Here is a 27243-nt window from a genome sequence, read left to right as displayed (position 1 = left end):
GTCCTCCGCCGGCCTAGAGCGTCTCTCCAGAGCGTGTGCAGGAGCGAGACGTCATTTTGCGTCGCCTCGGGCAGGGTAGCCAGCGGCTGCATCTGAGGCGGACGCCGCAGTGTAGGGCACACCCTGAGGGTAGCGAGAGACGTGACAGGACCGAGCAGCTGGGGGCTGCAGCCTGCTGTGTCCCCACCGATCCCAGAGAGAGGCTGTGAGTCTGGATCTGGGCGTTCGCACCCTGAGAGAGGGGGTCAAAGCTCCCCTGCGGCCCCGAGGAAGAAGAGCAAGGTTGAGGACCGCCTCGGGTCACCAGAGTAGTTTGGAGGCAGGCCTGCAGGCGCGTCCCCGCTCCTCAGCTCCAAGCTGACGTATCTACACCTGCCGGCGGGCATTAAGATGGCTGGTTATGCCACTACTCCCAGCCCCATGCAGACCCTTCAGGAGGAAGCGGTGTGTGCCCTCTGCTTGGATTACTTCAAGGACCCCGTGTCCATCAGCTGTGGGCACAACTTCTGCCGAGGGTGTGTGACCCAGCTGTGGGGTAAGGAGGACGAGGAGGAAGATGAATGGGAGGAGGAGGAGGAGGACGAGGAAGCGGTGGGGGCCATGGATGGATGGGACGGCTCCATTCGAGAGGTGTTGTATCGGGGGAATGCTGACGAAGAGTTGTTCCAAGACCAAGATGACGATGAACTCTGGCTCGGTGACAGTGGTAGAACTAATTGGGACAACGTAGACTATATGTGGGACGAGGAGGAAGAAGAAGAGGAAGATCAGGACTGTTACCTAGGAGGCTTGAGACCTGACCTGAGAATTGATGTCTACCGAGAAGAAGAAGAAATACTGGAAGCATACGATGAGGACGAAGATGAAGAGCTGTATCCTGACATCCACCCGCCTCCTTCCTTGCCCCTTCCAGGGCAGTTCACCTGCCCCCAGTGCCGAAAGAGCTTTACACGTCGCAGCTTTCGTCCCAACTTGCAGCTGGCCAACATGGTCCAGATAATTCGCCAGATGTGCCCCACTCCTTATCGGGGAAACCGGAGTAATGATCAGGGCATGTGCTTTAAACACCAGGAAGCCCTGAAACTCTTCTGTGAGGTGGACAAAGAGGCCATCTGTGTGGTGTGCCGAGAATCCAGGAGCCACAAACAGCACAGCGTGCTGCCTTTGGAGGAGGTGGTTCAGGAGTACCAGGTGAGAGAAATGAGGGAATGTGGGGGGATGAAGGGAGTGGAAAGGTAACTAGGAGAGCTGAGGAATGAGTAGCATTCCTTTCCCACCTCCTCAGGTACTTAGTTGCTAAACTTCTCTTTCTTTGATGAGGGAGACACGGTGGAGAGAGATGGTCATATGGGTAAAAAAGGAGACACAAAACCATGAAGATTGGGGCAGATTGGCTTCCCCAGAGGAAGCTGAACAGATAATATGACGGTCACTGGAAGCGGACCACTACTGCTAAGACTGGCAGTCTACCTAAGTATAAGGGACATGAGTAACAGATACCCAGTACTTCATTTCTCTCTAATGTGAGTCCTTGACCAATTCCCTGGGACAGGTACAGATAGGAATAGAAAGCCACAGTACTTGGAGATAATAGACATTTGGGACCTCAGCACAAGCAGTGTCAAAATAGATGTATTGGTAGACAGAAATGCCAGATGTGAGTCCTAAACTACTGGTAGCAATTGGCCACACCCCCCTCTCAAAGTCTGGGATTGCATCTCTACCTTCAGTGGGGTCCGTTTTCCTTCTAGAGAAAGGCAAAGCATATAAGCATCTTTGATGGATCAGAATGTGCCTCATATCCTGATCACTTTTCTTTCCTGGTATTTTATCATAGTGGAAGGAGTGCAGGATCAGATGAGCTGGCTCTGCCACTTACTGTCTAGTCTTGGGCAGGTGTCAACCTCCTTGAGCTTCACTTTTTCCCTAGGATTGTAAGGATTAAAAGAGATCATATATGTTAACCATAAAGCACTAAACAAATGTTTGCTGTTTTATTTGGCTTTCTTGTAACTTGTCTTCCCTTGTTTGGGTGCTGATATGGTTAATGCCTTGCTTTCTAGTCTTGACTTCTAAGCATTAGATAATTGTCTCAATGACAATGAGCATGAGTACCATCTTCCTTACCCAAAGTCTAGGTAGATTTGACTCCTAGCAGTGCCCAAACGAAGGACAGGTTGTCTTCAGGCCCAGAAAGGTTGACCTGGATATGCAGCAGCCGCTGCTCACGTCTTAGTAGTGCTTTACAATTTATAAAATATATTTCCTTGTATTCTCCTATAGCAGTGGTTTTCAAATTGTTTTTTGACCAATTAGTGTGTCTTAAAATAAATGGGTCATGCCTAGCATTATCTCAAAATGAAGAAAGAGAAAATATTAGAACACATGGAACATAGGGTAAGTATTGCTTTATGAAACTTTTAAGTTATATATATATACATGTATATACTTCGTCTAAAAATATATTGCTTTCTTTGAGTTGCAGTCAAAACACAAACACAGAGCACTGTCCTACAGGCTTCATATATTAGATATTATTATCACCCCCCTGCCCCCATTTTATAGCAAATATTGGTAAGTGCACAGTTAAGGCACAAATCTAACCATAAGTCACTGCTACCTCTGTTACATTAACCTGACTTGAAGGACAAATCCTAGTACCATGTTTTCACCCAAGGTGATAACTAAAGTATCCCATGGAAAAAACTTATGTCCTATGCTTCTGGGTTTTAGTACACTGAAGCTGAGGAAAAGAGAGAACCTTCCATTTCTCTCCTAACTTTTTTTTTTTTGAGACGGTGTCTTGCTCTGTTGCCCAGGCAGAAGTGCAATGGCATGATCTCGGCTCACTGCAACCTCTGTTTCCCGGGTTCAAGCGATCCTCCTGCCTCAGCACCCCTAATAGTTGCGATTACAGGCACATGCCACCATGCCCAGCTAATTTTGCATTTTTAGTAGAGATGGGGTTTCACCATGTTGGCCAGGCTGGTCTTGAACTCCTGACCTCAGGAGATCCACCACCTGGGCCTCCCAAAGTGCTGGGATTACAGGCATGAGCCACTGTGCGCAGCCTTCCTCAGCTAACTTTTATCATCATCCCCTTCCCCCATTTTATAGTAAATATTGGTAAGTGCACAGTTAAGACACAAATCTTTTTTCATTTTTATTTATTTATTTATTTATTTGAGCTGGAGTCTCGCTCTGTCATCAGGCTAGAGTGCAGTGGTCCGATCTCAGCTCACTGCAACCTATGCCTCCCGAGTTCAAGCGATTTTCCTGCCTCAGCCTCCCAAGTAGCTGGGAATACAGGTGCGCACCACCACGCCCAGCTAATTTTTGCATTTTTAGTGTAGACGGGGTTTCACCATGTTGGCCAGGATGGTCTCAATCTCTTGACCTCCTGATCCCCCCCGCCTCGGCCTCCCAAAGTGCTGGGATTACAGATGTGAGCCACCATGCCTGGCTGTCTCTTTCATTCTTTAGGCAGTTCATTGTCACTTCCTTCCATTGGTAAACATGTAAATTATAGTCGCATGATTTAGAATTTTACTGACCAAAGTCATAATAATAGTTAACAGTACAAGGAACTATTTTTGTATAATGGTTTATTTAATACAGTATACATTATCTTTCATATACTTTGTTACAATGTTAAAAAAAACTTCATTTTTCATAATACAGGAAATAAAGTTGGAAACAACTCTGGTGGGAATACTTCAGATAGAGCAAGAAAGCATTCACAGCAAGGCCTATAATCAGTAAGATGTGTGAAAAGTTGGGTAGCCACAGGAGGTGTTCATTAAGGATATGATTCCATTTATATAGCTATTTCTATTGCATAACCAGGACAGTTTTATTGTTTTGAGGTCAATGTTCTTTTAAAATTTGATTTTCTGTAAGAAGAGGCTTTTTGGCCCAGAAAGCCTTACTTATTTTACATCTTCCAGTTTGTCCATCCCATGAGTTAGAGTTCGTCTTGACTCTGCAAGCTAGAATCAAAGAATTATGAAAGTAAGATCATTTAGATTTGACCAAGGGCACCATTAAATGGTGTCAGGTTTTAGGAAGCAGACGGGTGTATAAAAAGAAAATGAACAAAGATTTCACTTATTGGGGATCAGGCATAACTGGATGCCTGGATTGTCCTGCCACCCAGCTGCCACCAATAAAATCATTCATCACTCTGCAAGAGGGACCAGATGCTTCCATCATCAGTACTCCTTGTTTTTCTGTTATCTCCTTTGAGGTAGCTAAAAATGGCAGCCAAAAAAAAAAATGTTGAGGCTTTTCTCAAGTATATACTCATGTTATTTTGCAGAAGATAGGGTCAACTTCTTCAGTTGAGTTATCTGAAAGTGTTGGGCAGTGACACCATGCCAAACACTGTTAAATTCATGCCATTAAAAACAGTGGAGTGTTCTGCAAAGCCCGATTCTCTGCAGCTTTAAGACTGGACAGTATTGAAATATTCACAGGAATCTTCCAAGCCATGAAAGCTTAATATTAGACAGCCCTTTTAATTGCAAAGGAGAAAAAAATGGAGACACTTGTGAAACCTTGCATTCTGAGTGCTGCCACAAATAAATTAAGGAATTCCAGAATTTCTTCATCTACTTCTGCAGTCTTAACTCTGAATTAATGACTGAATATATCAAACTTCAGATCTTAAAAAACATCAGCTCGCAAGAGGCTGAGGCAGGAGAACGACATGAACCTGGGAGGCGGAGCTTGCAGTAAGCCGAGACTGAGCCACTGCACTCCAGCCTGGGCAATAGAGCAAGACTCCATCTCAAAAAAAAAAAAAAAAAAAAACCAGCTCATCTTTTATTGCTGTTGGTTGAGGTGAATCTACTGATGAAGAAAACTGTACTTTGCTTACATTCAGAATAAGGCTTTCAAAACTGTGGATGTGCTGTTTTCGTGAGCCTTCTACTTGACCACCAAAGAGTATTTTTGCAGCTGTATCAAATGAACCGAGTTGGAGGAAATTGTATAGGAGTATATCTTAATGGCACTATAGCAAACTGTGTTAAATTTGGGTTTTTGGCAAAGATTGAAGAAAACTGGTATTCAAGATGTACTGCAGCTGTCACCACCAAGCATGAACTTTCACTGATTACCCATAACCTACTGGAAATCTTCAGCCTTGCTGTCAGCATAGACCACTGTGAGAAACAGTACATTCCATTCCAGTCTGCCCTGCTTTTTGAAGATCTAAATGCCATTCCATGTTTTCTGTTACATATTGAAGTTTCTTGGTTGTCAAAGAAAAACGGATTCTGCTGAACTTGTGGACAGAACAACCCCAAGGTTGGAAGAACAATGAAAAATAATCTATACTTGAACATTTCAAAAGTTAAAATTTTCAAGCTTAAAATACATTGACACTGAAATGTCAAGGGGCAAACACCAATTTCGCCGTTCATTATGAAATACATCAAACAAAACTTGCCAAAAATACAACCATAAAAATATAGCAAATGTATGTATGAGAAAACTAATGCTAAAAATGTCTAATTTTCTTGGCTAGTCTTTCAAGGACCAGATTCATGAATGTCATTTGAAGGGAAAAAGTGAAATACTTGGAATTATTTTGAGTGATGTGCTCCTGAGCTTGTTCTTAAAATCTACCAGTGGTAGCTTTTGGAAAGAATGTGTTTCATACCAATGTGCAGGCCTCACCGGAAGAGCTTCAAGAGGAGTTTGTGCAACTCAAGGTCTAATGGTTTTGACTAGAAACTTCCAGGCAAATACTCTAGAGAAACTTGGGTGTAAAATGACTAAACAGATGAAAAGGCTTTATCCACTATTCCATTTGCTCCTTACACCTTAAAAAGCTTTTTTATTTTTTAATGTTTTGATATATCTAGCTTTGGGGAGAAAGCAGTGCAAGAGTGTTATTAAAAGCAGCTTGTGTTTTCTTGCACCTTTTACACCACCCAGGAAAGAAAAGTTCAGGCTTAACAGTGACATGGCTATCACATCATCTGAATAAATTTTTTCCTTCTAAAATTACTACTGCTTTCATTAATTTTAATCATGATACTTAATTTTGAAATTGTAAATGGAGGGGCAAATGTGAGATTTTCAGGTATATGAAAAGTAGAAGTGTGGGTTACAAAAACATTGAGGAAAAACATACAGCTCACCTGTTTATTGAATGTCTTCCCTATTAGGTTCAGCTGTTCACTGCTGTATCACAAGTCAGACTGTTTAAACTTGTTCCTCTACTTCTGTGGCTGTACCCTGGATCTCATCTTCAGATTGGCTACACATCTGAAATCAACTCCCATTGCACTATGACCTTAGCTCTTAGCCTTCCAATACACTTAAGCACACTCCAATTACACCTGCCCTTCAGCTTTAGGGAGCCCACTGTTTCACTGACTCCATATTTTTTCCTTCCCAATTTATCAGACATTTAACAGCCTTACTATCCTACTGAGCCTAGACTGCATGATTCATTTTGGCATAAAGACCTGATACAGGCTGGGCACAGTGGCTCACGCCTGTAATCCCAGCACTTTGGGAGGCCAAGGCGGGTGGATCACGAGGTCAGGAGATCGAGACCATCCTGGCTAACACAGTGAAACCCCGTCTCTACTAAAAACACAAAAAATTAGCCAGGCATGGTGACGTGCACCTGTAGTCCCAGCTATTCAGGAGGCCTAGGCAGGAGAATCACTTGAACCCAGGAGGCGGAGGTTGCAGTGAGCCGAAATCGCGTCACTGCACTCCAGCCTGGGCGACAGAGCGAGACTGTCTGCAGGGGAAAAAACAACAACAACAACAACATCAACAACAACAACAACAAACCTGATTCATGTTGTCATCTAAACCGGATTGATTGATTGATTGATTTCTTTTTCTTTCTCTCTCTCTCTCTCTGTTTGACAGAGTCTGGCTCTGTTGCCCAGGCTGGAGTGTGGTGGCATGATCTCGGCTCACTGCCAGCTCCGCCTCCTGGATTCACGCCATTCTCCTGCCTCAGCCTCCCGAGTAGCTGGGACTACAGGTGCCCGCCACCAAGCCTGGCTAATTTTTTGTATTTTTAGTAGAGACGGGGTTTCACCGTGTTAGTCAGGATGGTCTCGATCTTCTGACCCCGTGATCTGCCCGCCTCGGCCTCCCAAAGTGCTGGGATTACAGGCCTGAGCCACCGCGCCCAGCCTCTTTCTTTCTTTCAATGCTTTTGTTTTTGTTTTGTTTGAGCCAGGGTCTCACTCTGTTGCGCAGACGGGAGTGCAGTAGTGCGATCACAGCTCACTCACTTCCTAGGTTCAAGTGATGCTCCCACGTCAGCCTTCTGTGTAACAAGGACTATAGTGCAGCTAATTTATTTTTATTTTTTGTGGAGCTCTCCCTACATTGCCCAGGCTGGTCTTGAATGCCTGGTGGGCTCAAGTGATCCTCCTGCCTTGGCCTCCCAAAATGCTGGGATTACAGTCATGAGCCACCACACCCAGCCTAGACCAGGATTTCTCAACCTCGACCCTATTGACATTTTGAGTGAGATAATTCTTTGTTGTGGGCAGCTGTCCTATGCATTGTAGGATACTTAGTAGCATCTCTGGACTCTACCCACTACATGCAGGTAGTACCCCTCCACTAGTGGTGACAACCGCAAATGTCTCTAGACATTACCAAATGTCCCATAAGCGGACATTGCAAAATCATCCCCAGTTGAGAACCACTGATGTAGAGTCAGGGAAAGTGGTCATGTCCACATATCATCCTCTTGTAGGCACTATAGCCGGTGCCTGGCATAGGTGTTCAAAAGTGGAACACCTACTCTTGAGAGGAAGAATAGGCTTGCCTAGCTAGCACTTTATTAAAAGTACCCTGAGGGCCAGGCATTACAGGTGGCTCACACCTGTAATCCCAGCACTTTGGGAGGCCAAGGTAGGCAGATCACCTGAGGTCGGGAGTTCCAGACCAGCCTGACCAACATGGAGAAACCCTGTCTCTGCTAAAAATACAAAATTAGCCAGGCATGGTGGTGCATGCCTGTCATCCCAGCTACTCAGGAGGCTGAGGCAGGAGAATCACTTGAACCTGGGAGGAGGAGGTTGCAGTGAGCCGAGATCGCACCATTGCACTCCAGCCTGGGCAACAAGAATGAAACTCCGTCTCAAAAAAAAAAAAAAAAAGTACCCTGAGTATCAGTGGATTAATGGATATGACACCCACTACTCCCTGCTCTTGGAGTGGGGTAGCAAAGTCAACAAACCTTTTCTAAACATTACCGCTGCTTATGTCACTTGGATTTGGGAGAACAAGAACCGTGACAGATGAAACAGTTTACAAAATCAAGCTCTGGAGATTTTGAGTAATAACAATCACTTCAGCTACTCCTCAGTTCCAGCAGAGCAGTAGGGATGTCATTTTTTGTTTTCAGGTATTATGCAGAACCACTGAGTCCACAGTGGAGGCGGCCCTGGTAATATAACATCAGTCCCTAAAGTACTTTCTTAAAACCTAAGGCTCCTGCCATTGACCATCAACCCCTGGCCTCTATGCCATGCCTCCTGAAACTCCTATAAGACTTGTAGATTCTATGCTGCTTCCTACCCCCAATTCCTAACTCCTCTGAAAATTATCCTGTAACAGTGAAGTTATTGCAAATATTTGCTGGCTGGTAAAATGTGGTTATAAGAAAGGAAGCTAAAGACGCTAGTCCTCCACATTCAAGCTAATAGAACTTCATGTAACAATGGAAGTATTCTGTATCTGCTGTCTAATACAGTAGATACTACTAGCTACATATGACTTGAGCTCTTGAAATGTGGCTAGTGCACCTCATGAGCTCAATTTTTAAGATAGTATTTAATTTAATTTTAATTAGCCACATGTAGCTAGTGGCTATCAAATCCTATTTAACAGCACAGTTCTATACAACCAAAGTCTAGTTCTTCCTGGGGCCCTTGGGAGTAGCAAGTCCAAGGGGGAGGATAAAAACAGAAATGAAACAATTTTCTTTTTCCAGCTGGGAGCGGTAGGCTGTAAGGTAATATTTTTAGACATAAAAGGAGAAAATATTTTATTTTTAAAATCTGACCAAAATGATCTTGAGCCACCTATCGCTTCTGATACACATGGATCACACGGGTGACGAGACAGGAGAAAACTAGGGGAAACAAGTTAGAAAATAAACTGTATTACCTTTTCCTATCAAAAAAGGTCTGGGGCTAGAGCTGGAGCCTCAAAATAGGAGGGATAATAAATATAGGGTTTTACTTTGTGCCTGACTTTTTGAAAATGGGACGGGGGGCAAAACCTAGTATTGAAGCAGGTAAGTGGGTTCTTTCCGTGTTACAGCAGATGAGGGTGATGAGCTCCTGGAGTCCTGGAAGAGAGAGCAGCCTGTGCTGACAGAGTTAAAGAGAGGACAGATCTAGGAGTAACAGGGTCTGAGGAGAGGAGATGGCCTCCCAGACCATGAGAACTAAAGGTTGTGATCAATTTCATCGTAGTCTGTCCAAACCAGAGAGTCCTCAAGTGTGGTATGAGAATCCTGGGTGTGGGGCTCATTTCTGCTCTTGAGAAGAGTAGGAGATGCAGCAAGGTTCCTGCTCTCAGGAGACCGGCAAAGATGGAAGGAAACGTTCCTCTAAGTTACTACTTGTCTCACCTCCTCCCAACCCCAAAGGAAGGGGAAAGATAGACACCTCGGGGGTTTGAATTAAAATAGCCCTTTGGAGGGTTTTTTGTTTGTTTGTTGTTGTTATTGTTGTTTTCCATTATTTTTACACAGCTCCAAACAGCCAACTGAAATAAAAATAGCCTTTAAGAACAAGGAGGCTTATCCTGTATAGCGATTCCCCCTGCTGAGGTTTGTGCTTAGGCCTTCCTAGCTTTCTCATCTCATCTTTTTTCTTTTTTTTTTTTGAGTTTTGCCCTTGTCGCCCAGGCTCTGGAGTGCAGTGACACGACCTCGGCTCACTGCAACCTCCACCTCCCAGGTTCAAGCAGTTCTCCTGCCTCAGCCTCCAGGGTAGCTGGGATTACAAGCATGTGCTACCACGCCCAGCTAATTTTTTATATTTAAAAAAATTAAAATGTAATTTAAATTGTTGGCCAGGCTGGTCTCGAACTCCTGACCTCAGGTGATCTGTCCACCTCGGCCTCCCAAAGTGCTGGGATTATAGGCAGGAGCCACCACGCCCAGCCATCTCCCCTCATCTTAAGGGACCGAGATCCCAACTTAGAGCCCTTTGGTTGACAATTCCAGCTGGCAGTAAGCAGAGTCCTACAAAGATAAGGAGGGATCCAGGTGGCCTGGAGAGGATCCATGGAGCTCACATCCCCTTTTTCTCTGACATTTCTTAGGCACATGGAATCTCTTCTACTCCTACAGCAAAGGATGTGATTTCTCAGCAGGCCCTGGCCATTTCGCCTTAGTGTGAGCAGAGAGGACTGCCCTTCATCCCTCATACAAATTTGAGCTAGCCAGCCCCAGGGTTCCATTCTGACCTTTTTCGCACTCTGGTTCATATGAAGTCCTCTCTCCAGTAGAAAGCTGAGAAAATGAAACTTGGGTCATCTTTTGTTTCTCTCTACCATCTAATGCTACTTTAAATCCTTTGACAAGGAGGCTAGAAGCTTGACTTCTCCCTGCATTTCTTTTTTTTTTCTTTTTTTGAGATGCAGTCTCCCTCTGTTGCCCAGGCTGGAGTGCGGTGACGCAATCTCGGCTCACTGCAACCTCTGCCTCCTGGGTTCAAGTGATTCTCCTGCCTCAGCCTTCCAAGTAGCTGGGATTACAAGCATGCACCACCACATCCAGCTAATTTTTGTGTTTTTAGGAGAGACAGGGTTTTGCCATGCTGGTCAGGCTGGTCTTGAACTCCTGACCTCAAGTGACCCACCTGCCTTGGCCTCCCAAAGTGCTGGAATTACAGGCATGAACCACCGCGCCCAGCCATCCCTGCATTTGTTATAGTCCTGTCTGGACCATCCCCTTTCCACAGCCTCTGACTCTGTATCTGCCAAAGCACCCAGGCCTAGCCCACAGTCCATCTCCCAAGGAAGCCCCAACAGACAACAGAATGCTTTCTGGGGGACTGCTAGACTTCAGACTTCTGCCTAAAATTTATGCTGAATCTTTATCAGGAAAATAAACATTTTTTAAAAAAGTTAATGACCAGGCTGGCCAACATGGTGAAACCCTGTCTCTACCAAAAAAGACAAAAATTAGCCAGGCATGTAGTCCCAGCTACTCGGGAGACTGAGGTGGGAGAATTGTCTGAACCCAGGAGGCGAAGGGTGCTGTGAGCCAAGATGGCACCACTGCACTCCAGCCTGGGTGACAGAGTGAGATGCTGTCTCAAAAAAAAAAACAAAAAAAACCCAAAAAAACCGCAAGTGATCTCTGATCTCTTTGTAAGATTTGTTCCAGGAACTGATTTAATTTCACAGCCGACCTCACTAAGAGTGGGACAGCACCTATACTTGTACTCCTGTTTCCTGGTCTCCAAACTTTTTGTGCTTAATTTTTTTTTTCTTTTTGAGACAGGATCTTACACTGTCACCCAGGCTGGAGTGTAGTGATGTGATCATAGCTCACTGCGGCCTCCAACTTCTGGGCTCAAGCGATCCTCCTGCATCAGCCTCCTAAGTAGCTGGGAGTAAAAGCGTGCACCACCATGCCTGGCTAAAATTTTTAAAAATTTTATAGCGATGGGGTCTCACTGTGTTGGTCTTGAACACCTGAGTTCAAGTGATCCTCCCACCTCAGCCTCCCAAACTGCTGGGATTACAGGTGTGAGCCATGCTCAACCAAAGAGCTCCTATATACAGAGGCCAATTCTAGACACTGGAGTGAAGGAAGTAGTGTAGGGATGAGAGAGACCTCTTAGTCATAAGGTCTTTAGTAAGTACTCAGTCCCTCCTTTAGTGCCACTTCATAGGAATCTTGCACCACCACCCCCAGCTAAATTTAGGGTCCCCCTAGAGACCTTCCTGTACAGCATCTCAGCCTTTGGCTTGACTCATTTGTCTTGATTACTGCAGTGGCTTCTTAACTCTTCTTGTCTCTAGTTTTACTCCACCAACCTAGCCTGCACCGTGACAATAAATGCGTTTTTAGCAGGTAGCAATAAAAACTTGTCCTAAAAAAAGAAGCAGTCTAGGCAGGACAGTGCTGAGATCAGACTTTTGTTGTTGTTGTTGTTGAGATGGAGTCTCACTCTTATCACCCAGGCTGCAGTGCAGTGGCATGATCTCTGCTCACTACAACCTCCACCTCCCCGGTTCAAGCAATTCTCCTGCCTCAGCCTCCCGAGTAGCTGGGACTACAGGCACGTGCCACCAGGCCCAGCTAATTTTTTGTATTTTTAGTAGAGACGGGTTTCACTGTGTTAGCCAGGATGGTCTGGAACTCCTGACCTCATGATCCGCCTGCCTTGGCCTTCCGAAGTACTGGGATTACAGGCGTGAGCCACTGCGCCCGGCCGAGATCAGACTCAAAGAAACTACTCTAGGCTTCAGGACAAAATCCAGATCCCTTAGCAGCAAGGCCTTCCAAACTAGGGCTCCTTGACCCTCAGGGGTTTCACTCCCTCCTAAGGAGCCCTCAAAGCTATCCCTACCTTACCTCTGCACCTACGCTGATCCCTCTGCCTGGAACGCCCTTCCTTTAACTACCTGACCTTTACTTTTCAACCCATGAGGCTGGCCACCAAAATTAGAATCTTCCACAGGCCAAACTCTCCACTGGGTGGTGAGAATGCAACACTTAGCAGAAACAGAGCAGTCCTTGTGAGGAGACACCTGAGGGATAAGAAGAACCAGTATACACTACACCACCGCTGTGAAAGCATGAAACAAATGTGACCTAGACCTGAGGGTCCCAGAGGCTTCCCTGAACAGGCAACCTAAGCTGAGACCCCAAGAAAGCTTAGATTGAACCGAGAGGGTTGGGGAGGGATGTGATGGGCCTTCCAGGCAGAACAATGTGTGTTCTGTGTGGGAGAGAACTAATGAGTTTGGAGGAAGAGGGGAGGCCCAGTCTGGCCACAAACACAAGAGTATGGGACACGCCAGAGGAAGCCACACGGATTTTGCAGGGAGACAGTAAGGATTTTGGTCATCATCTTAAAAGTACGTAAAGTACGTGGGAAAGCCTCCTGCCCAGAGTTTTAGCTGGCAGTCAGCAGGCCCTCTGGTCCTGGCCACGCACCTTTCCCTCAGCCTCACCTCAGCATTCAAGGGAAAACCTGCCACCGCGCAAGCCCTCCAGGGTCTGGAATGCTGGCAGGAGGGGATGGATGCCTCTGCTCCTGGAGAAAAGGGCTCTGGCAGGCAAGCCTGAGGGGCTGGTTCCAACTGTACAGGTCCTGTGGACTCCTCAGAAAAGGAATGGTGAGATGGATTTTCATAGGAGAGCCTCTCCAATTTCTCCTTGGGATTTTTTTTTTTTTTGAGACGGAGTCTCTCGCTGTCGCCCAGGCTGGAGTGCAGTGGCGCCATCTCGGCTCACTGCAAGCTCCGCCTCCCGGGTTCACGCCATTCTCCTGCCTCAGCCTCCCGAGTAGCTGGACTACAGGCGCCCACCACCATGCCCTAATTTTTTGTATTTTTAGTAGAGACGGGGTTTCACCGTGTTAGCCAGGATGGTCTCGATCTCCTGACCTCGTGATCCGCCCGCCTCGGCCTCCCAAAGTGCTGGGATTACAGGCGTGAGCCACCGTGCCCGGCCTCTCCTTGGGACTCTTACCTTGTATGGAATGGAAGTGGTGCCTCTGGGGTCCCAGACACGGGAGAGAGGAAGCAGCCCAGGGGCTGGGAGAAGTGGTGAGACCCAGAAGAACGGTGGACCCAGTCAGGAAGGGTCCTGCCAGCAGGGCGTGGGCCAGCCTCGGCGTCTTCCCCAAAAGGCAGGTAGGGGCCTCCGGCAAGCTTCCCACCTCCGTGAGGCTGGAGAAGAGGCCCCCTGGATGAGAAGGAAGAGGCCGGCAGGCCCGGCGGGCGCAGGCACAGGTAGACTTCTGGTGGGAAAAGCGTGACTCAGCCTCCTCCAGCGGCTGCAGGACGTCCCCCCGCTAGAAAGGGCCGGGCTCCCTTTGCTGACCCAGAGTCAACCCAGCGATTCCTCCCGGGGAGGCGGGGGGCCCCGGCCCCGGCCCCGGCCCAGAGCGCATGCCTATGCCGGGAGCTGGGCGAGGACGGGGCACAGCCACAGCTGGGTGCCCAACGGGAAAGGCGGCCGTTCCCCCTCAAGCTGCACCTGAAGGGGTCCCCAGGGTCGAGGCCACTTCTCCTTCGGCTCAGGGTTGACCTTCAGTGACCACTGTGGCCTGCGGGCATCCCCTGGGAGGGACGGAGGGGGATGGAGGAAAACTCCAAAGGGAAAGGCCGAATCCTGCAGGGTCTGGTCGTCGGAAAGCCAACCATACAGTCAGCCCTCCCTCTCCTCGGGCTGCCATCGCCATCCGGGTCCACACGGGCTCTAAGACGTGATACACTGGCCCTCCCTTTGCCTTTCTCTGTGATTGGATGCTTTCTGAGGTCTCACCCAAACCTGAGCAGGTGCTAGTCCCATGCTTCTACTGCCTGCACAACTATAAACCAAATAAATATTTTTTCTCTATAAATTTAAAAAAATCTGAACAGACCAGTAGTTAATTATGAAATTGAATTTGTAATAAAAATATTTATCAAGCAGGAGAAGCCCAGGACTAGATGAATTCACAGCTGAATTTTACCAAACATACAAAAAAATAGATGGTATCAATGTTACTGCAACCATTCTAAAACATTGAGGAGAAGGAATTCCTCTCTAACTCATTCTACAAAACCAGTATCATCCTGACACTAAAATCCAGCAAGAAAACAACAACAACAAACTACAGGCCAATATCTGATGAACATAGATGCAAATATCCTCAACAAAATGCTAGTAAACCAAATCCATCAGCATATCAAAAATGTAGTTCATCGTGATTACATAGGTTTTATTCCTGGGATCCAAGGACTATTTAATATGTGCAAATCAATAAATGTGATTTACCACATAAACAGAATTTAAAACAAAAATCATATGATTATCTCAATAAATGTAGAAAAAACATTCAATAAAATTCAACATCCTTGCCAGGTGCGGTGGCTCACACCTGTAATCTTAGCACTTTGGAAGGCAGAGGTGGGCCAATCGACAGAGTTCAGGACCAGCCTGACCAACATGGAGAAACCCCACTTAGAACTAAAAACGCAAAATTAGCTGGGCGTCGTGGCGCATGCCTGTAATCCCAGCTACTCAGGAGGCTGAGGCAAAAGAATGGCTTGAACCCGGGAGGTGGAGTTTGCAGTGAGCCGAGATCACACCACTGCACTCCAGCCTGGGCAACAGAGCGAGACTCCATCTCAAAAAACCAAACCAAACCAAAACAAAACAAAAAAACCTGAAATCATATCAATTATTTTTTCTGACCAGAGGGGAAGAGTATCAAAAAATCAGTAACAGGAGGAATTTTTTTCCTGACCGTCTTTGGCTCCCTCTCTCGCCACCCTTTTTCTTTCTCCATCTACCCCAAAACTTTTTCCCCACCATTTTTTCCCCACTATCTTTTTGCAAAGCCTTCTATACTCTCCCGCTCACTACCGTTTCCCCACCCATCTACCCCAAAACTTTTCCCCACCGTCTTTTCTCCCTCTCCCTGGCCACCCTTTTTTCTACCTCCCACTCTCATCACCCTCTTTTGCTCCTCCATCTCCCCAAAAACATTTCCCCCAACTTTTCCCAAAGCCTTCTCCCCACTCGTGCTGCTCGCCACCCTCTTTCCCCTTTCATCTACCCAAAAACTGTTTCCCTACCATCTTTTTCTCCCTTCCTCCTTGCCACCCTCCTTCCCTTCTCCATCTACCCAAAAACATTTCCCCGCCGTCTTTTTGCAAAGCCTCTTCTCTACTCCTGCTCACCATGCTCTTTTACCCATCTACCTCCCCAATTTTTCCCTGCCATCTTTTCACAAAGCCTTCCCCGCTTCCCGCTTGCCCTCTTCTTTCCTCTATCCTGCTTGCCACCCTGTTTTTGCCCTCCATCTACCCCAAACTATTTTCCCCATAGCCTTTTTCCCATTCCTCTTTCCCCACTCCCTCTGGCCACCCTCTCTATTCTCCTCCCACTTGCCACCCTCTTTTCCCCCTCCATCTACCTAAAAGCTTCTCTCCTCACTGTCTTTTTGCAAAACCTTCTCTCCCTCTTGCTCACCACACTCTCTTCCCCCTCCCTCTTCTGCACGCTCTTTTCTCCTCCCACTTGTCACCCTTTCCCCCCCTCCATCTACTCAAAATCTTTTTACCCACAGTCTTCTTTCCCTTTCTTTTCTCCCCACCGTATTTTTGCAAACCTTCTCTCCTTCCTGCTCATCCCCGTTCCCCCCTCACGACCCTCTCTTTCCCCCTTCCATCTACCCAAAAACTTTTCCCCCACCGTCTTTCCATGAAACCTTCTCTCCCTCCTGTTCACCACCCTGTTTTCCCCCTCCATCTACCCCCCAATTTTTTTTCCCCAACATCTTTTTCTCACCGTCTTTATGCAGTGTCTTCTCCGGCTCGCCATCCTTTTTTCCTTTTGGCACTAACCACCCTCTTTACCCCTCCATCTATCCCAAAACTATTTTCCCCTTCCTACCACTCCAGCCACACTAGTTTCTGTCGCCACCAACTGCAGGGAGGCCAGCCGCGGTGCCGCAAACTACAGCCTCCAGTCTGTCCTGGTCCTCTAAGCCGGGCTCGGAGCAGCACCGGGAGCAGACACAGAAAAACCTGGAAGAGCCTCTCTTCTTCAGCACCAATTATATGCTGAGGTTTTTCATATGAGGTTCCTGGACTACACGTTCCAGGACTGGACAACCAATCAGAGTATGAAAATAAAGTCCAATCAGAGAAGGCCTAGAGGTTTTCTCTCACCCAATCAGAACATGTAGTCCAGAAACCATGCGCATAACCGAATGTGCATGCTGAGGGGGCCTCACGCCAGTTTAGGCTCTCCAGTATCTCCCACTGAGCTACTCTGTCCCCGACTTAGAGGACCAGGAGAAGGGGGAGCTGGAGGCTGGAGCCTGCAACACCGTGGCTCGTCTCACTCTGGATGGTGGTGGCAACAGAGATGGCAGTGTGGCTGGAGTTTTAGGAGGGCGGCCTGAGCCGTAGGAGGGCGGCCTGAGCGGTAGGCAGGGGCTGGAGCAGTAACATGGCGGCCTGAGCGGTGGGCGGGGGCTGGAGCAGTAAGAGGGCGGCCGGGGCTGTAGGCGAGGGCTGGAGCAGTAAGAGGGCGGCCGGGGCGGTAGGCGGGGGCTGGAGCAGTAAGAGGGCGGCCGGGGCGGTAGGCGGGGGCTGGAGCAGTAAGAGGGCGGCCGGGGCGGTAGGCGGGGGCTGGAGCAGTAAGAGGGCGGCCGGGGCGGTAGGCGGGGGCTGGAGCAGTAAGAGGGCGGCCTGAGCGGTAGGAGGGGGGCTGGAGCAGTAAGATGGCGGCCGGAGCCGTAGGAGGGTGGGTGGCAGCTGGAGATGCTCTTGACCGGCTAGAGGTCTAGGAGAAGGTGGGGACCGTGTCCAACACTGGTGGCTGGAGCCTTGGCCACCGCGGTTCTCTTGGCTGTGGTTGGTGGTGGCGACGGAGACTGCATCTCTGTTAGACTGGTAGAAAGGTGGCAGGGTAGGTGCGCTCTCTGTGGCTGCACTGCCCGCTTGCGGGGTGGTAGGGGAGTGGGTGTGGTGTGCTTTTGGGGCTGCACTGCCTGCCGCGGGGGGCTGGTGGGTGGCGCTATCAGGCGTTGAATTGCTGGCAGTGGGGCAGGTTCGCTGCACTATCAGGGTCTACACTGCCTAAGGGGGCGGGGGGTTGGAGGCAGGTTGTGGGTTGTGTGCACTGTCGTGCACTGCCAGTGGCGGGCGGCAGGGGGTTAGGGGCATTATTAGCTGCTGCACTGGCTGATGCAGGGGGCGGGTTGGGTGAGCTATCGTGGGCTACAATGTCAGCAACAATGCCAACTGGCAGGCAGTCGGGGGTGCTTTAGGGGAGCTGTCAAATGCTGCATTGTCCATGGGGGAAAGGGGAAGGTGGGGTGGGGGGGGTTGGTTGGGTGCACTACCCTGGGCGTTCACTGCCTGAGACGGGAGCAGATTGGGGGCGCTATCTGGGGCTGTGCTGCTTGTGGTTCGGGCGGGGGGCGGGTTTGGTGGGGCGTTATTTGGTGCTGCAACACCCGTGGCGGGGATGGGTTGTGGACACTATCGAGTGTTACACTGCCAGGAGCAGAGGGGTGGTTTGGGGGCGCTATCAGGGTTACACTGCCTGCAGCAGTCTCTGGGTGTGTTGTGGGCACAATCCGGGGGCTACGCTTGTCGGTGGGGGGGCAGGTTGGGGCACTATTGGGGGGAGGCTGCACTGCTGCTGCCAGCGGCAGGTTGTGGAGGTGGCCACGACAGTGGTGGCCTCTGAGGAAGAGGCCCTTCTCCTCTTCCCGGACTCAAGGGTCTAGAGGGTGAACAACTTCTGCTCGTGTTGGAGCGCGGAGGGTGTACAGAGTTTTCGCGGCAATCCTCTGACCACCCCAGGGCCCTCACACCCACCATGGTTCCCCGGCCCTTGCCCTCTTGCTGCGTGGTGTGGAGACCATCTGGGGGCCCCAGGCGTGGAGTAGTGGGCACCACAGGGGCTCAGGGTCCTGTGGGTGGAGGAGTGAGGAATGGGAACTGGTACTTGGGTGGAGAGGACTGGCTGGGTCTGAGTTTCTGCTATTCTTGCTCCCCAGTGAGTCCTGGGCACTGTGGTGTCTCCAGTCCCCACCCCCGGTCAGGAGGCCAGCTTGGTCTAGGAGGAGAGGCTGGACTTTGGAGGGTAGGTGTAAGTGCCTTCGCTGAAACTGGTCCCTGCCACCCAGTGGCCAGCATGACAAGGTGAGGCTCCAACACTGCCACTTTCTGCATCCTGTTGTAGGTTTTTCTGGCATTGTCTGCCCAGCTGCTCCAAGCCAGGCTGATGAAGGAGGAGTCCCCTGTGGTGAGCTGGAGGTTGTAGCCTGAAGATGGCACAGCTCTGTGATTCATCTCCTGCGGTTGTGGCGGCCACGGTGATGGAGACTGCAGCTCAACAGGAGTGGTAGGAGGGTACCCGTGGAGGCCAAGTAGTAGGAGCCTTGGAGGGTGGGTAGGTGCATGGAGGGTGACAGCAGCGCTGGTTCCGTTGGCGTCGGCGCTAATGGTGGCGGCAGCAGCAAGTCTAGGGGCCAGGAAGGGGGAGTAGGAGAGCTCTGGGGCCCGGCCTGGCCTGGGGTGGGTAAGAAGCTGCCGGTTCTGTACCGCAGGCCTCAGTGACAGTGGTGGACCAGGGCAAGGAGGAGTCCTCCCCCTTCTCCTGCGGTCTCTGGAGGGTGCCCTCCTTCTGCTGGCATCTGAGCCAGGTGTGAGTGGCAGCATTGTTTCATTCTTAACAGAATTTAGGGGCTTACTATTTGTGTATCTTTTTGGTTTTGGTTGTGGTAACCCTTAAGGGACAAAAGGCTTCTTTGGCTGGGTTTTGGTGTGGTGGGATCCCTCCATGTAAGACAAAGGGTGCTTCCCTGGCAAGCTGTGTGTTAGAGGGAGTTCACCAAGGGGAAGAAAGGGAACCTCCCAGGAGGGTGGCTGCTGTGGCAGGTCCCCTGCCTCTGGGCACCCTTTGGGCCACCTAGTTTCCCCTGCGGAAGAGGGGAGGCTTAGACCGGTATCACTTATATCATCAAAGAGGCATCCTGGCTGGGCCAGTCGATTTGACCTTCCCACTTCTTCAGCCCACCTGCCCGTGGTGTCACCTGGGGAAAGTGGAACCTCAGGCCACAGGGGCAGAGGCTTCTCTGGCAGGCTGATTGCTGTAGTGGATTCTGTTCTGCCTGCTGCTCAGGAGGGTTTCTGTGGCCAGGAACTGATGCTGGGACTCTCCTGTTGGTGTTTTGCTGCCTCTGTGTTGTCTCCGGCTTCTCAGGGACTCTCAGATGTGTGAAGGCAAAAAGGTTTCTTGGCTAGTTTGCGTGGTGTGGTTGGGATCACTTTTGCTACATGCCCCTCAGGCACCCTAGTGGGGGAAAAGGGAATTTTAGATTTAATGGAGAATGTGTCTATGTTGGCTGCTTATTGTTAGCAAACTTCTGAACAATTCTATTCTAAATGGTCGCCTCTTGTTGAGTAGACTCCAGCTCCATTGGAGAAGAGATGATCTTACCTGGGCTGTGTTTTCTTGCTAGCTTGAGGGTTGAAAACACTAGGTTTTTGTCTCCTTTTCCAGTTGAGTTAGGGAAGTGACATGCATTGCCACAAAACAGTTCCTTCAGTTCTGGAGTCCTTAGACAGACTGTCATCTTACTAGCACCTTCCAGCATTCTCCTTTCAGTGAGATGAGGGAAGGTTCCTAATGTAAAAGGAAACATGGAATGGTGTTCTTATATTGTATGACAAGAAATATGAAATATTTCTGAAAAATTTAGTCATTCTTCTTTTAAATTTAGAAACCTGTTTTTTATATTTATAATATTTCAAGCCATTAAAAATTAAGATGTCATAATTGAAATAATCTTTTAACATTTTACATTAATTAGCATTTAGCAGGTGACCATAACAAATTATTTTTAATTATGTTACATTAATTGCCAATACGGATTTCTTTCTGGTTATTACAAATCTGTTTGCAAAATTTTATTTTGTCATTTATTAAATTTTTGTATAATTAGTTGCTACATTGCAGGTATAGGAACTTCCAATATTAAGCATGATTACAAATACCTCAGTTTTCGTGTCTTTTTATTAATAGTCTAAAACTTATAAAATGCTTTGTGCATTAGTATTGGTAACATTCTTTAGTATGAATTATCATTTGAAAAATGTTAAGAACATAGCTTTCCCATCTTATTTATTTTCTTGAGGTGGAGTCTCACTCTGTCGCCCAGGCTGGAGTGCAGTGGCGCGACCTTGGCTCACTGCAACCTCTGCCTCCTGGGTTCAAACGATTTCTCCTGCCTCAGCCTCCTGAGTAGCTGGGATTACAGGCACGGCCCACCACGACCGGCTAACTTTTGTGTTTTTAGTAGAGATGAGGTTTCACCATATTGGTCATGCCGGTCTCGAACTGCTTACCTCAGGTGATCCACCTGCCTCGGCCTCCCAAAGTGTTGGGGTTACAGGTGTGAGCCACCATGCCAAGCCTATTTATTTTAGATACAGTGTCTTCCTCTGTTGACCAGGTTGAAGTGCAGGGGTGTAGTCATAGCTCACTGCAGGCTCAGACAGTCCTTCTGCCATGGCTTTCCAAAGTGCTGGGATTACAGGCATAGGCCACTGCACCTGGCCTAAATTGTGATAATTTTACAGTTTGCCTCAAACGAGGGCTGACGTCTGGGCAAGGTCTGCTGGGGGCCTCCCATATGCAGGCAGTCTCTCTGCTGTGCCCTCCACCAGCACTGAGGGTCACCTGCCCACAGGCACCCCTCTCCTTTCCCCTCTGGGGAAGGCCAGAAGTGACTTTTGAGGTTACCTGAGGGTCTTTGTCTGGAAAAGGGTGTGAAGCTGAAGCCGATGGCCTCAGTGTCCAAAGGGGAACACTTCCCACAGGCATTTGGAAGCCACAGGCCTGACAGTGGGGTCCTGGTCTTGGCGATCTTAGTCACCTGGCCACCCATTCCTTCCTCACTTAGGCATCCACCTGGCGGGCTGCCCACACCCTCTTCTGTCTGTGCTCAGCCAATCAGGCAAGCCAGGGTTACAGCCCTCCCTGTCCTGGGCCCTGGCTCCATGAAGCACCATGTGCCTTGGAAGACCTCCCCGATTGATCCTGTCTCCCCAGTATCTTCTGCTAAGGCAGAGGTTTCCCTGGGCCCCTGCTCTGGTCCGCTTCCTTGGCACAGTTTGTAGCTGTGCCTGACACAGCCCACCTGCCTGGCTTCTGTCTCAAACCCACAGCCAGGCCACGTGACAGCCGCTGCCTGTGCCCAAACATTCATCCAGCCCCACCCAGGAGAGCCAGACAGGCACTCATACCTTCACCCACAAACCCCCACCCACACACCCCCACGCGCACACCCTCACCTGCACACCGTCACCCACACACCCTAACCCGCCTGGCCCTGCTGCGCCCCCACCCCACTCTCCCTCTAAACCTACTGGGGGAGCAGCTTCCCCTATATTTGCTTGCTCCACCTCCTCCTAGAGCTGGGTCACATACCAATTCCCACACTCTTGGCAGGTTGGTCATGGCCCTGGCAGGTCTGAGGACAGGATGGACACAGGACTGTGTGCAGCATAGAAAGGTCAGGGAGTGCAGCCTCCTACTCTGTGCCAGCTGCCAGCCCCGGAGCTTACTAGGCTGATGGGGACAAAGAATGCACCAGAGGGGACAGTGACCATTGTCCCTGGGTTAGTCCACCACAGGACTGATGGGAAGTTCATGGGTGTACTGATTGCCCTGTTGCATTTGTCCTCAGGGGCAGATGCTGAGATGGAGTTAGGAGAGCAAAGGGGAGGAAGGGAGCTGGGCATGGTGGCTCATGCCTGTAAATCCTAGCACTTGGGGAGGCCCAGGTGGGAGGATTTCTTGAGGCCAGGAGTTTGAGACCAGCCTGGGCAACATAGCAAGACCCTGTCTCTACAAAAAAAAAATTAAAAATTAGCCAGGTGTGGTGGCTGTATTCCCAGCTACTCGGGAGGCTGAGGTGGGAGGAACAGTTGAGCCTAGGAGTTGTCAATACAAATCAAGTGTTGGGATATTGAGAATAGCATCATAATAAGGGTCCAGAGTATGTTATTAATACTAATGGTATAATTTCGAGCTTCTGATATATACACAAACATGTATAGCTACACCAGGGATTGTGCTCAAGATTTGACTTACATTAGCTTGTTTAAGCCTCTTCCACACACTATTTGAGGCAGGTACTGTTGTTATCATTTTATGGATGACAAAACTGAGAAGCAGGGCATTTAGGAAACTTGCCCAAGATCACACAGCCACGAAGCAGACACCAGAACCAGAGCCCTAGGCTCGCAAACTTCACTGCCTTCACTCCTGGGCTCTATGTTATTCTGACCATCTCTCAGCCAGAAAGTCACTCCCTTATGCAAATGACATTGTCTGTGCTGATGGTTAAATATTTCTATTCTCACAACATGTGAAAGAGAGAGCCTGATTTGTTAGCTAAGCCCCAAGGGTTTCTCCTACCGTTTCAGAGAGAGAGAAACTTTTCTTTGCCCCTAAACTGTGGCAAAGAAAACAGAGAGGAGGAAACAGCCATCAGAAGACTAAAAATCTCTCATCTTTGCAAATAGGAATTCACTCTAACTGAGCTTTTCTGCATGCAGCACTGGGAAGAGACCTTGTTTTTTATTCTATCAACTTACCCATTTAGCAATTTATTGAGAACCTGTTGTGTACCTGATGCACTGCTGGCATTGGGTATGTAAAAATCAATGCAGCTTGGTCCTTTCCCCAAGCAACTCAGTTTCCTGCTTGGTTCTCTTTTCTGGATCATTTTAATTATGGTTCTCCTTTTAAGTAAAGGACAAACAGAGAAGTAGCACTGAGTCAGATTTTTGCCACTAGTCTTATACAGGTGACATATTTTTCTTAATGCTCCCCACACATGGGATCTGAGCCAGCTGAGCCCTGAAACCTCCCAGGCTGAGAACGTAGTGTGGCACTTCACATGAGACTGCGCAGAAGTCGATACAACTGGCATGTTAGCCACAGGAACTCTGCCAAGCGTTCAGGAATAGAAGGGGTGGACAGGACCCCACCTGCTTTTCCTAATCTCATGGGTATCAGGCACCAGGCAGCCTTGCCCCTGGAATGGAGACATCTCAGGTAGGGGTTGTCACTGTTCCAAGCTTCCTTTGATGCTGTTTTGATCCTGGATGTAGAGTTGCCACGTGGAGAGCGAAACCATCAGAATATATAATTGAGAAAGGAATGGAAAGATGGACAGATACCTAAATAGATACATAAATACTTTGCAGAAGTCTGGGACAGTGGAACGTAGGAAGAGAGCCTCAGAGAGAGAACAGTAGGTTGATTGTGGTAAAGGGAAGCCTTCACTTTGTTATTCAATATAGTTATTTATTGACTTGTTTAAACAATATGTATGTCTTTATAATTAAAAGATAATTTGGGGCCGGGCATGGTGGCTCACACCTGTAATCCCAGCACTTGGGGAGGCCGAGGTGGGGTGGATCACGAGGTCAGAAGTTTGAGACCAGCCTGGCCAGCGTGGTGAAACCCCATCTCTACTAAAAATACAAAAAGTTAGCTGGGCCTGGTGGCAGGCACCTGTAATCCCAGCTACTCAGGAGGCTGAGGCAGGAGAATCACTTGAACCTGGGAGGCGCAGGTTGTAGTGTGGTGAGATCACGCCACTGCACTCCAGCCTGGGCGACAGGAGCGAACTCTGTCTCAAAAAACAAAAGAAAACAAAACCTTGCATCCTTTCAAGGGGCTCACACCTCCCTAAGGGCCCAGTAATTAAACCCTTTGGGCCTGAGGGTGAGAAACTTTGTCTCAGTTCTTCCCCGAGTGATCAGCCCAGGGGTAAGGAAGGAGAAGCCAGAAAGCAGGACCCATGAGAAGGGCCCCCTCCTGGAGTTTGAGGCCCACTCCCTCCTGCCCCTGCCTCTCCTTTGTCCACGACTCCTCCCTGCTCTGCCCCACTCCTGGGGCCATAACCATGGGGAGCTGTGGTTTTCTACAGGCCCCTGGGCACAAAGTGGGCAGGCTCACCTGGAGGCGATCAGAGTAACATGGCAGGAAGTGAGGGGGAAAGCCGCCCTGGAACTGTGCCTCTCTGCCCTCTGACGTCACTGGCGTGCACTCCTCCCTCCCCTCACTCAGGCAGTGGCATGAGTTCCATGTGAGCGCTGTCCTGCTCCCTCTGCTGCCTCTTTTTTTTCTTGGGGCTGCCATAACACTTTCCCTTCCCCAGCCCTGCCAACCTGGTGGGACATTGGGCTTCCCTCTCACAGGGTCCTGGGGACAGGCCCATCCTTTATCATACCCACAGAGAGACCGTTTTTTTCTTCAGGACCTGGGGAACAGCCAGGTTCCATGAGTTAAATGCAGATCTGAACCAAGCTGGGATTGGGCTACACACTCTCCTCTACTGAAAAGTAGCTAGGGATTCCAACTAGGTGAGAAGGAGAGTGGGGCAGAGCCAGACCAGACAAGGACTGATCACCTGGAAAAAGCCTGCCATCAAAGGTCTTGGCAAATGCTGGGTGCAGTGGCTCTCTCCTGTAATACCAGCACTTTTCGGGGCTGAGACAGGTGGACTACTTGAGGCAAGGAGTTCGAGTCCAGCCTGGGCAACATGGCAAAACCGCATCTCTACTAGAAATACAAAAATTAGCTAGGTATGCTACACTCCTGTAATCCCAGCTACTCAGGAGACTGAGGCAGGAGAATCACTTGAACTGGGGAGGCAGAGGTTGAAGTGAGCCGAGATTGTGCCCCTGCACTCCAGTCTGGGAGACAGAGTGAAACTGGCCTCAAACAAAAAAGAATATGGCCTTGGCAGAGAGGGGCCAGCCCAGCAGTGCCTTCCCTTGGGTTTCTCCTGGGTAGGCCTCTGCCATGAGAAGGTGCTTCCTTCTGCCCGTCCATGGCCCACAGCAATGGAATGTCTGATTCTGGGGGTTGGGTGGGAGACTGCTGGCAGAACTGGAAACCTTCAGGTGGGGTTTTTTTGTTTTGTTTTGTTTTCGAGATGGAGCGTCGCTCTGTCACCCAGGCTGGAGTGCAGTGGTGGAATCTCAGTTCACTGCAACCTCCGCCCCCCTGGGTTCAAACAATTCTCCTGTCTCAGCCTCCTGAGTAGCTGAGATTACAGGCATGTGCCACCATGCCTGGCTAGTTTTTGTATTTTTTGTATAGATGGCATTTCGCCATGTTGGCTGGGCTGGTCTCGAACTCCTGACCTCAAGTGATCCACCCACCTCGGCCTCCCAAAGTGCTGGGATTACAGGCATGAGCCACTGAGCCCAGCCCCTTCAGGGGGGTTTTGAGGCTTCACTACAATACTAGTTTCCTGTGGCTGCTGCAACAAATTACCACACACTTAGTGACTTAAAACAACCAAAATGTATTCCCTTACAGGTCTGAAGGCCAGAATTCTACCGTAAGTCCTACCGAGTCAAGGTGGGAGCAGGGTCGGTGGCCTCCGAAGCTCTGAGGGAGAATCCGTTTCCTGGCCGTAGAGGTGGCCTGCACTCCTCAGCTTGTGCTGCCCGTCTCGAATGACTGGAGTTTCCTGCTTCTGTCACTACACCTCCCACCCTCTCCATCACCTGCTCTGCTCTTACAAGGATCCGAGTGAGTACATCAACCCCAAAAGCCAAAGACCCTTAACTTCATTATATCTGCAAAGCCCCTTTTGCCATATAAGGTCATGTTCACCAGTTCCCGGGATTAGGATATGGGCATCTTGGGGGCATCAGCCTGCTACAGCTACGCTGCAAAACTGTTACACCCTCCTGGTGTTTCAATGATTGGGAGAAAAAGGGTTGGCATTTTTTGCTTAGGGGTCCCTCTTAAACTTGTATCTGTAAGGTCGGGGGTCCCTCTTAATCTTGTGTTTTTGTTTTTGTTTTTTTGAGGTGGAGTCTTGCTCTGTCATCCAGGCTAGCAGTGGCGTGATCTTGGCTCACTGCAATGTCTGCCTCCTGGGTTCAGGTGATTCTCCTGCCTCAGCCTCCTGAGTAGCTGGGACTACAGGCGCCCCCCACCATGCCCTGCTGTTTTGTATTTTTGGTAGGGACGGGGTGGGGGTGGGGCTAGGGAGGGGGTTTTGGCTATGTTGCCCTGAGCTCAAAGCGATCCACCTGCCTCTGCTGCGAAAGTGCTGGGATTACAGGCCTGCACCACTGCACCCGGCTGCTGTAAAGTCTTATTTCACACAGCTGAGACATGTTTTAGGAAGTTTGCTAAAAGACCCCTGGAGACTGCCTCATTGTGACCTCCCTGTTATTGTGTTTAATTTGATTGAACTTTTCTGCCCTCCTGCTTTTCAGCTTCTCTAATAGTCTCCCATTAAACCAATTCTAAGAACCACCAAAAAGGAGAAATTTTTTCTTGAAAGCAATAAAATGATATGGACTGTTAGAATGTAAAATATATGAAATCAGTCATTATACGTTAATGCTGCTCTGACATAGGGACGTATTATTGAGAAGCAACTTTTGCTTGATTTTCAGAGAAATGGAATCATCGTATCGCTGATCTACGTAAACAAA

At 49.0% G+C, this 27243-nt stretch overlaps 1 protein-coding gene across 5 annotated transcripts; it reads left to right on the top strand.

Moving 5' to 3' along the window:
• The first annotated feature begins 2 nt into the window (after window positions 1–2).
• On the top strand, window positions 3–27243 carry TRIM52 (tripartite motif containing 52). Of its 5 annotated transcripts, none has more exons than XM_055092245.3 (4): window positions 208–1191; window positions 18941–19102; window positions 26108–26323; window positions 27205–27243. In XM_055092245.3, exons 1-2 carry the CDS (start codon window positions 391–393, stop codon window positions 19019–19021), a joined length of 882 nt encoding a protein of 293 aa, XP_054948220.1. In that variant the 5' UTR covers window positions 208–390; the 3' UTR covers window positions 19022–19102; window positions 26108–26323; window positions 27205–27243. The 5 variants fall into 5 exon arrangements, with proteins under 5 accessions (XP_063463256.1, XP_008951320.1, XP_054948220.1 ...); XM_034929791.3 differs by lacking the exon at window positions 27205–27243 and adding an exon at window positions 26608–27007; XM_063607186.1 differs by lacking the exon at window positions 18941–19102 and having other exon boundaries at window positions 3–1191.

The sequence above is a fragment of the Pan paniscus genome, chromosome 8 (assembly GCF_029289425.2).
Source record: "Pan paniscus chromosome 8, NHGRI_mPanPan1-v2.0_pri, whole genome shotgun sequence".
Classification (NCBI taxonomy): Eukaryota; Metazoa; Chordata; class Mammalia; order Primates; family Hominidae; genus Pan; species Pan paniscus.
The sequence above is the reverse complement of the archived record's forward strand: the minus strand, read 5'-3'. Positions and strand labels throughout refer to the sequence as shown.